The sequence below is a fragment of the Sceloporus undulatus genome, chromosome 5 (assembly GCF_019175285.1).
Source record: "Sceloporus undulatus isolate JIND9_A2432 ecotype Alabama chromosome 5, SceUnd_v1.1, whole genome shotgun sequence".
Classification (NCBI taxonomy): Eukaryota; Metazoa; Chordata; class Lepidosauria; order Squamata; family Phrynosomatidae; genus Sceloporus; species Sceloporus undulatus.
The window spans coordinates 57105030-57115717 of NC_056526.1; the positions used below are offsets into that span (position 1 = coordinate 57105030).

The following is a 10688-nucleotide window of genomic DNA, read 5'->3' on the forward strand; positions in this document are numbered from 1 at the left end:
AAATGGTGCTTCAGGTCTAAATTTATCCACCACATTCTAGCTGATGAATCTCATATACAGACTCCGTAGCCCTGAGGAGCATTCAAATGGAGACAGCCTGGTACTATAATTAAAATTGCATTGTGCAACTATTCTGGTTTTCAATCTTTAACAGATGCAATAAGATCAAGGAAAACAGTGGGAAACCACAGAAGGCAAAGTTCCTAGGACCCCATAAATCTGAGTGAATGAAACAGGGCAATTATATGATAAAAGCCAAGTCATGAAGCACCCCTGAAGTCTCCTTCCCCTAGGGTGGTTTGTGGTGGGGTGGTGGTGGTTATGGGGTTGAAGAAGGTGAGTTACGCAGAGTGCTAAGTGACAAATTCATTTGCATTTCAAAGGTCCAGCCAACACATTGACTCCCAGGCAAACATTGCTTCTGGTTTTGAAAAAATAATGAACATACCCCATTAAAATTTGGCAAACAGTATTAACTAAGGGGTGCTTCAGGGGATTGTGACTTATTGGTGCATTAGCTTGAATTGGTTTCTACTTGTTTTGGATTTTACTAGGTCAAATGAAAACTTGCTTTGGCTAGATTGCACAGTCATTCTGTTCCACACTACATGCTCAACTGTGCTGTTTTATTATAAAAGAGTAAGATTAGTTTTGTACACTGTTTAGTTTTGTACTGTGAGATGCTAAGCAGGATGAAGTCAGGTAGAAATGGAGGGAAAAGAATGACATTTCTCTTGTTTACATGGGACCAGTTAGTTTTACCCAGTCCTGTGATGTAGAGGTTGCCCAGGTGCTGTTGACGCAGACTGTGCAGCCACTCACAAGCCCACCACTTCATGGCATGGGCTGACGCTAAATCTCCTATTCACTTGCTGTAGCAGTCTTCTGACTAGTCGGTCCCTTGCAAGGCAAATCTGTGCAAGGTCTGCATGTGTCCCTACTGTAGTTCACATTCCCCTTCTCTGCTGCTCCCCAATCTCACCTCAGTTTTTCTCATTTTCCAGCTTCCTCATGCAGTTGGGTAATCTTTTCCAGCACTTGCTGCCAGAAAATAGCGGCACTGTCTTTTTTTTAATGACCAACACATTTTCCATCACCACAGCTTCTAATCTTGTTTCAAATGAAATGTTAATTTTAATCTAAAACAGGGATGGGCAACCTCAGGAGGACAGAGGGCTGCATTAAATTCCCAAGAAGAGCACCCTTTTCCTCCCCCCGGCCCTTCCTGCTGAACCCAGCGCTGCTGCTACAGCAGTAGCAAAATGGATTCTTCATAGACGGATTCCACCATCCATGACTTGGCATTAGACATGTCAAAAACTTGGAGGATGATACTTTCTGGAGGTGTATAGAGGCACAATTTTTCTTACAAAGAAGAGCTGGAATCCTGTTGGTACACTCCACCTTTTGGTTACATTTTCCCTCCCCCAGGGTGTTCAGCTGTTGTGAGGCAAAGCAAATGTAAGCTTAAATTCTCACTTACACAGCTATACTTTACAATAAGGAGAGAAGCGGAGTGTGTAGAATTATTTTTAGGTTGAATGTAACCATATCACTTAACAAAAAAGAGTCATATATTGTGGCTGGCTGCTAATCTTCCAGGGGGAAAAATCACCCATTTATCTTTTTCAGCCTTCTTCTAACAAATGGCTAGAAATGTGAAGGGAGATGTCTTCTTCCTGCCTACTCTAGGAAGGCTCATTGCACAAGGAAGTAATTTGGATACCTCTTTCCCAGTAACCAGGAAAGAACATACACTACTTTAATGGAAGGTTTCACCAAAATATGTCATCAACAGGATTCCAGTTATTTCTGTTTGCTGTTCATATTAAAACAGAGCTTGGAAATACCCATGTTTTGGTCTACAACTCCCTGAATCCCCCAACCAGCATGTTTTTTAAAAAGCATCAACATGTATATTTCTTTCTTAGTCAGATTTTAACTATGCATTTACACATTTTATTTAGGTGGGATGCAGGATTATAACTATATCTGGGGTCAGTGCTTCGAAATTACATTAGAAGTATCATGTTGTCAGTATCCACCAGAGAATGATCTCCCATCTTTCTGGAATGACAATAAAGTTGCTTTGATTGAATACATTAAGCAAGTTCATCTTGGTAAGTTGCATCAGCTGAATGTATCTTTACTGTTCATCGTATTCTCATTTAAATCTTGTGGTAAAAATTGCTGAAAGGGCAGTTAAGAGAACTTCTCTGATAATGTTGCTTCTACATGAAATTTCTCTCTGCTATACACTGGCATAAAATTTATAGTTAATCCTGACTAAAATAGATCCACTCCTTTTACCTCTATGGACAAAAGACACGGCAGAAATAATCCAATTCCTGGCTTAATGCTAGGGGATTCTGGGAACTGTAGTTTTGTGAGACATTTAGCCTTCTGTTAGAGAGTTCTGGTGCCACAACAAGCTACAGTTCCCAGAATTCCCTAACACTGAGCGAGGCATGGCTATATATCATCTCTAGTATCAGAGTCAGAATGTCCCTATCTATCAATTCCTGGGGAAAATAAGTTGGAAGATGCAGCTGTATTCATGCACTGCTGGTGGTCTTCTGACAAACAACCAGTTGACCACAGTGGAAGAATAATGTTAGACTGGTATGGTCCTTAGCTTTCTCTAACATGGATCTTATGTTCTTAAGGTTGGGGGATTATCTTTAAAATGGCTCTGCTAAATGCTTTGCGTGAAAAGTCATTAGATCATAATGTGTAAGCATATTCTTGGGTGTAATTTTTCATTTCATTAATGAAATGCAGCAACAAGGACATGTAGTTAGGAACAGAGGAAGGGAGTGTAAAATGGAAAGTGTTGATTTCTATCAAAACTTGAAAAATTCCCTTTTGCAAGGACTAAAAGTTCAAGAATCCTGCAGCTAGCATGGTCAGTGGTCCTGCAGGTGGGGGATTCAGAGGGTTGTATCACAAAAGTAACTTCTCCACTTCCTGCCCTTTTCCCAGTAGCTGATTTTCATCTAATAAAACATTGCCACTCCTCTATCTAGTTTGGCTCTTGATGAGGCCTTTTTAGCTCCTTTTCCAGTAAAATCAATATTACAATACACCCAACTGTTCTGTGACACCAACCACTCTGTCTTAAGATGATGTTACTACTCCATTGTAGTTCTTCTCTTATATTGGCCCCATTGATAAGAACAGTGTATTGCTATAAAACAACACTGCCCTCCTATGGCTTGTAAAGGGCAGAACTTAAAAACAGTGATACAGTCATCATGGCATATAAACTCTGGAGTTTGTCACACTGGGGGAAATTGGGACTTTACACAGTGATTAACGTGAGAAAATCGTGCAATCGGCATTAAAAAGTGATTAAAATGAGATTAACACAAGAGCCATTATCCTGTGAATAACCAGGGAATAACCAAGGAATAACCAGCAAAAGGTCATTCACAGGAAAATCTTGTGAATGATGTGCTGCTGTTTCCTGCCGGGTTATTCATGGGGTTAATGGCACTTTAATCATGTTTCACCTCAGTGTTGTGTGAAAACCATTTGCGCAATTCCACAATAATAATGGGTTATTCATGGGATATCACTTTCAACATGACGTCATGTGAAAACTAATAGCACAGTTGCCGGATTATCACAGGTTTATCACCGTTTATACTTCCAGTTGTTCCCCGTGATAAACTCCTCTGCCAATTTCCTTGTTTGGAAGTGGACTCCTTCACTCCCTCCTACTCCCATAAAAATAAGTTCCCTAATTGATTTAAAACTAAGTACAGTACAGTATTGGATGGCAAGGGAGCCAGTGCTGTGTACTGGTTTGAGCATTGGACTACGACTCTGGTTCAGCTCCCTCTTGGCCATGGAAACCCACTGAGTGGCCTTGGACAAGTCAAACTCTGTCAGCCTCAGAGGAAGGTCAGTATTCTTTACTGATAATGCAACAAACCAACTCCCCTTCAACCCACATTTTAAGCTGCTCCCAAATCCCAGTTTATTGGCCAATAAAGAGCAAAAAACAAACAGCTTCATTTGTATACCACTTCATACTGGATGAACAGTGTCTAAGCAGTTTACAACTGTAAGCTAAGAGCAGACAAAGAAGTATCCAGCTGTGTTTCTCTGTCTGGATGTACAGCAATGACATCATCCTCCAGGACTTTTGAGGACCTCCTGAGAGGTTCCAGAGGATGTCTGTCACAGCATCCAGCTGTAGGAACATAGCTGGACACTGCTCCATCCTTCCTCTCCAACAACCACTAAGTGGCTTTGCTAGGGAATCTGCAGCGTCTGAAAGGTGAGTTTGAGGTGTGTGAGGGGGAGGTGTGTCATAGTTCCACCTTTGAGGAACTTTATGTCTCCTGATTCAGAATCTCAGCCATTGTTTTCCATTATGGTACAATGGATCAGTATATTTTTCTTTTTGATTTGATTCTCAGCCCATGTCTTTTTCTTTTTAAGGGGGAATTGTTGGCTCTCCTCTGTGTACTACAGGTGTGCAGTGACAAAAACTAGGCCCAAACAGATGTGCAAACATTCAGCACTGTCTGAGGTGCTTGACCTCAACAGTAGCTCATGCACATAAGCGTGCAGAAGCACAACCCAGTATGCAGTATTGCAATATTTGGCAACAAGGCACTGACCAACCTGAAATGAGGCACAGACACAATTAACTTCTTCCAAAGTCCTTGGAGGCTTTTATCTTCCTGTTGCAATATGTACAGAATATACAACAAAAGCTCTGACTTCTGTCAACATAGACTTGTCTGATATATTTACAATCCCAACTCTCCAAATGAACACACCAACTCCTCTCTCCAACCCACTATCCTCAACCCTCACTTGCTCTGGATTTCAGAGTCATTATATACATTACTAAAAACTAAGGATTGATACCTGTTTTTTCTCACCATTTACAGCCTTATAATTATTTTATAACATTTTAAAGGGACATTTTACCCAACAGAAATAACAGACATGATGACTGAAATCCATGATTGCAGTTACAAATGTGTATCCTAGAGTCATTCATTTATGACTGGTTCATATTCATGAGCCCTACGCATTCAATAGAGTAGGGAATACCTAGGGATTGGGAAAGTCCCTCAAACTGGACTAACTGAGCAGCAACTTCTGCGGTCAGTGGGAGCCTGCTCTCCTGTTGATTGGGACACAAAAGACTGACTTTTCTAGCCCCCTTCTGCAAGCAATCTCTTGTGTGCAGAGGAATTATGGCACGAATTCTGGTTCTGATTCTTGCACTAGAGAGTTGGGGACATCAGTCTGCTGTGTCTCAATTGTGGCTACTTCCTGGAAAGTATTGATGTGGGTCAAGAAATGCTGTTTAGCTGCATAACTATGCAGTTATGTAGCTAAATAGCTGATCTAGAATCATGATCATCGTTTATGTCTCACAGAGTTTTGTAGTATAGGTATCCTGAGTAGGAGACACAGTTGAAGCCTGCACATCTTCCACTTGGGATCCTTCTTTCCCTTCAGTATTCACTGCAAGAGTACATGCTTTGTTGTGGTTTCTGGGCAGGCCTACAGTAGAGGTGCATTGATGGAAAAGAGATGTTTGTTTTTGTGTGAAATGTGTTGAGGGAATTGGCAGATTTTATTTATCTCCTCACCCTTTGCTCAGCATACACCCACCATGCTCATTATTCTCTTCAAATCACAGGAGGTCAGTTTGCTTCCCACATGAATATATTTTAAAATCAGACAAATGCAATCCAGGGAGCATGTTTGCAAAATACCTCAAGTGTTTTTAACCTTCACTACAACTAGGGAAACTTTCCTTTAGGCTATAGGCTACACCGGGGGAATGCTTGCCTGAGTGGCCTCTCCTCTACAAAAACTGGATGGGATCCAAACCAAAGGGACTGCTGACACTCACACAAAGGCTGAAAACCTATATTCCTTCAACTTAGCATAAATATATACTGGCAGATTTATGTTACACAACCCCTATACTGAATACCAATGTAGCACAACGTATGTGGATCCATGAGCAATATTCATGGCTAACAACCCATTGCACAATTGGAAGGCACAATGCAGAAAGACAATGTACATTCACATGTTATTTTGTGTACTATAATATGCTACCACATGTGGAATGGTTCCACATGTGCAACTTTACTTACATTGACATTAGCTGTACATGACTGTTGTGCATTCTCAAAATAAAAATAATACAGTCATCCCTCCATATTTGCGGCTTTAATATTTGCGGATTTGATTATTCATGGATTTCATTAATATGTTCTCTCTAGGATGTCTAGGTCCTCCAGTGCAACTCTGTGGTCAACTTTAACTAAAAGTTGCACTGAAAGACCATTTGTAGCTACTCCAGTGCCATTCTATGGTCAGTGTATGTTGGACATTGACCACAGAGTTGCACAGGAGGACCTAGAGATTCCTAGAGAGGTGTCTTTCAGGTAAAAACATGGTGTTTTTGTTATTTGCGGTTTTTCCATATTCACAGGGGTCTTGTTCCCCTAACCCTAGCGAATATGGAGGGACAACTGTACTCCAAATGTGTCGTGCAATGTATGTCTGCGTATGTCATGGGAAGCCAACCATATTTTCATACATATGCAAACAATCAAACATTTTTCATATATTGCATGCATGTACTTCCTCTTTCCCTTTCTCTCTCTCTCTCTCACACACACACGTGCTGCAGTTACTAGTGGAAGATTTTTTTCAAAATTGTAGTAGTTATAGGATAGATTTAAATTAGCCCTTTCTTCCCCTATTGTAACCACCAAATTGCTCTTCTGCCATAATTTGTGCCTCAAAAAAGGCTCTTATTAATACCAATGGTAAACTCAACCTTCCCTTTATGTAGTTGTTCTGTTGGGGGCCTACAGAGGAAATGGGCATGCTTCCTTTGCTGGCTTCAGCGACCTATTTGGCTGAGCCCCATATATTATGTTCCCTCCACTACAATTCTGGGTAAAGATGCACTTTCCATAGATTGTGCACCTTTTCACTACAGCCTTAGATTAGGAGACAAAGGGGCATTGCTAGGTTGTGCTCAGTGACGCCAAGGAAGCCCACCTGTGTCGCTGCCCTTCCTTGTCGGAAAGCAACTGTATTCCAGTCACAAATTGAAAAATAAATGAAATGATGTTCACATTTTAACCTCTTTCTTGCCATATAGGAGTAAAAGGTCGTGTTCTGGATAAGAATGGAAAACCTATTCCAGGCGTGATAGTGGAGGCTACAGGAAGACAGCACATATGTCCTTACAGAACCAGAAGAAATGGAGAGTACTATTTGCTGCTGCTGCCTGGGACCTATACACTTAATGTAAGTCTTCTTGTCCAGGTACAAAAGCTGCTGTAACAATAATGGTGCTCAAGAAGTGTAGTGGACCATTCTTGTTGACAAAAGGCTTCTGGGCCTATACAAGAGGTAGGCTAGTCATTTACTCCTCCAGCTTTTGGGGTGGGTTGGTAGTGAGGCTATCTGAAATCAGACTGAAATTCCCTGCACAATACTGTAGACATCCCCAAATCTATTCTGATTTTGATTGATATTCTGATGGTAATGTCCATAAAATTTCTATGTCAAATTTTGTTTTACATTTAAATTGCTTCCAGATAGGGCTTCCCTGAAATATAGCTGGAAAATCCTTGCTTTTGACAAACCCATGTCCAAGGATCAGGTTCTGATTAAAGGCATACTGCCATCCTTCAAAAATTTTCCCTGGTATTTGAAGGAATCTCTATTTTAATTCTCTCATTAATTATAGTAGTGCAGGAGGTCTGTATTCTACTGGCCAGGCCATCTGTTAGAGATTTAGCTGCTTGATATGGTTGCAATGGGGAAGTTAATTTCATTGGTGTATAGAATAAGATATATAAATATATAAAGCTAAGCTTGAAGGGACTTAATTGTTACAGAATGAAGCTGAAAAGCTCCTGTGCTGAGAGGTTACAACACATCATACCATATATGATATACGTAGCATAATACCATATGATATACGTAGTGTATCAGATTTATGGTACAATAAGAAACAAGCACATTGCATGTAATTTACTGCTGGGACAAGCAAGTATGCACATGCAAGAGCCCAGATCCAACAGTAATTCGATATCCAGCAATAGCAGGACTGGGACTTTCTTCCTCCTTCCCCCAGGGTCAGCTCAGGTTAGTACTTAGATGGGAGACTGTCAACAAATACCAAGTGCTGTACGCTATATTTCAGAGGAAGGAACTGGCAAAACCACCTCTGAGTATTCCTTGCTTAAGAAAATCTATAATATTCATTGGGTCGCCATAAGTCAACAGACGACTTGAAGAAACATGTGTGCATACACACACATACACAAAATGTTTACCAGCCTTCTGGAACAGATGTTTAGGATGCATGGGACAAGAGGAGAGAGTTACCAGAGGGCGGGATCCCGGTCACAGTTGAGACCCAGTGGAAACACATTGTTGGATCGTGACTGAGATCTCAAGTCCAGTCTCTGGCATATCAGTGCAGTGCCTGAGACCCTGGGTTGTCACTGGTAGGTAGTCTGGCAGTGGTTGGCTGGCATCCTGTTAAGTGACTTAGGCATGCATAAGTAAAGCTTACATGTGCATAATGTGCCATTTTAAATAGGTGTGTGCACATGTGTATGTGTATATGCCTTCAAGTCAGCTATTGACCTATGATGACCCCATACATTTCATAGGGTTCCGAGATCAGATCAGATACGATCCCTTTAGGATACTTACCAGTAGTTTTAAATAGGTACAGAGGGATATTCACTTGTCCTTGTATTCCACGCATATCAAATGCTGGGGAAGGGTGCCTGCTGATGCTTCCTGGTTGGGATGGAAAGGTGGTGTGTGTGTGTATGTGTAAGGCTCTGTGTGTGTGTGTGTGTGTGTGTGTGTGTGTGTGTGTAATTCAGATCATGGAGATCCAACTCTACTGAATGTCTGTGGAAGGATAATGTGAGTATACCTTTTGAGAGTGCACACTTTGTTCTTACCTCCATGGTCTTAATCACCTCTCTCTCCCTTCTCCATTGGTAAACAACTGCAGCAAGGGCCCTTCCTGGGCATTAACAGCTGCCAAGAGGTGGAAAGATGCAGAACAACATGTGAGGAGCTATGCACTGATGTAGGATCATTTTCTGACTGATTTGATATAAATCAAGATTTGGTAGCACTAATTTAGGTAGTACTGATTTGGCCCTCTATATCCACTGATTTTTTTTAATCCACGGACTGAAGTATCCACAGCTTGAAAATAGTTTTAAAATATAAATTCCAAAAGCAAACCTTGATTTTGCCATTTTATATAAGGGACACCATTTTACTATGCAATTGTATTTAATGGGACTTGCATATCCATGGATTTTGATATCCATGGAGGGGGGGGATCTTGGAACCAAATCCCAGCAGATACCAAGGGCTCACTGTATAGTAGGTAAATTCAAAGATATAGCCATGTTAGTCTGGGAAATCAGCATGCAAAAAGATCTTGTAGTGCCTTTGAGCCTAACTGAAAGAAAGAAGTTGGTAGCACGAGCTTTCATAGACTTCAGCCTACTTCCTCGCTGCATACTGTGTAGTGGGTTGACAGCTATCAGCAGAGACTGGATTAAGCAATGTTTTCCTTTTCTCTTTGATATACTGTCAATTGCACCATTTTCTCATTGAAATGGAGTGGGTACAAGCTCCTTTGCTGCCCTCAGGTGAGAGGAAGATGCTGTGCTATTACCAATGCTGAAGAGCTGGTCCAGTGAGCTTCTAGGACTAGGACCCTGGGAGACCAAGGCATGGAAACCCACTGGGTGGTCTTGGACAAATCAAATTCTCTAAACCAGTGGTTCCCAACCTGGGGACCCCTTTGGGGGTCGAACAACCCTTTTACAGGGGTCACCTAAGACCATTGGATAACACGTATTTGCATGTAGCAATGGAAATAATTTTATGGTTGGGGGTCACCACATGAGGAACTGTATTAAAGGGTCACAGCATTAGGAAGGTTGAGAACCACTGCTCTAAACCTTATAGGGAGGCAATGACAAACTTCCTCTGAACAAATTTTGCCAATAAACCCTAGGTTTGCCTTAGGGGTGCCATAAGTCAAAAACAACTTGAAGGCACACAAGAAGGTTCTTATGTTCAGTTTCTACTGGAAAATTGAATCTAGTCGTATTTACTAACTGAAAGGATGTTTATTACTCTGCTGTTTTTAGGCAACAATACCTGGATCTACTTCATTGCAGCACGAAGTGTATGTACCAAATGGCACAGCAAACTTCAGTGCCCTGAAACATGACTTTATTTTCCCCAGTGAAAGCCCTAGCAGAGTGGAACCTGCTCCATGCCCTGATGTGCCACTTTATCCTCCAGATTCCCATAAAAGCACCTCAACCATGCTGAAACCTTCTATTAACTTCTTGATTTTAATTAATACTTTATATCTAGCATTCAGGTAACTTATTAATGTGTGTGGTTTTGGAAGTACTTTAACAAAAATGGTTTATATTTGAACATATAAGACATAAAAATGAGCTGCATTCTTGACAATCAATAAATATTGCCTATTTTAATATGTTGTCGCATACTCTTTTTATTTATTAAAATATTTGTATTTGCCCCATGTCCAGAGATCTTCAAGTAACAGACAATTTAAACAACTTACCGTAAATTAAATATTTTAAAAATTGCATCATAAA

The 10688-nt window shown here is 40.8% G+C and overlaps 1 protein-coding gene across 2 annotated transcripts in view; it reads left to right on the plus strand.

The window, feature by feature from the left end:
- Window positions 1-10548, plus strand: part of CPM (carboxypeptidase M) — a 40872-nt gene extending 30324 nt beyond the window's left edge. For both annotated transcript variants that reach the window (XM_042467623.1, XM_042467622.1), the window contains exons 7-9: window positions 1968-2120; window positions 7160-7308; window positions 10206-10548. In XM_042467623.1, the coding sequence (XP_042323557.1) occupies window positions 1968-2120; window positions 7160-7308; window positions 10206-10448 (545 nt within the window). In that variant the 3' untranslated portion in view covers window positions 10449-10548. The remainder of the gene's footprint in view (window positions 1-1967; window positions 2121-7159; window positions 7309-10205) is intronic.
- Window positions 10549-10688: the final 140 nt, after the last annotated feature.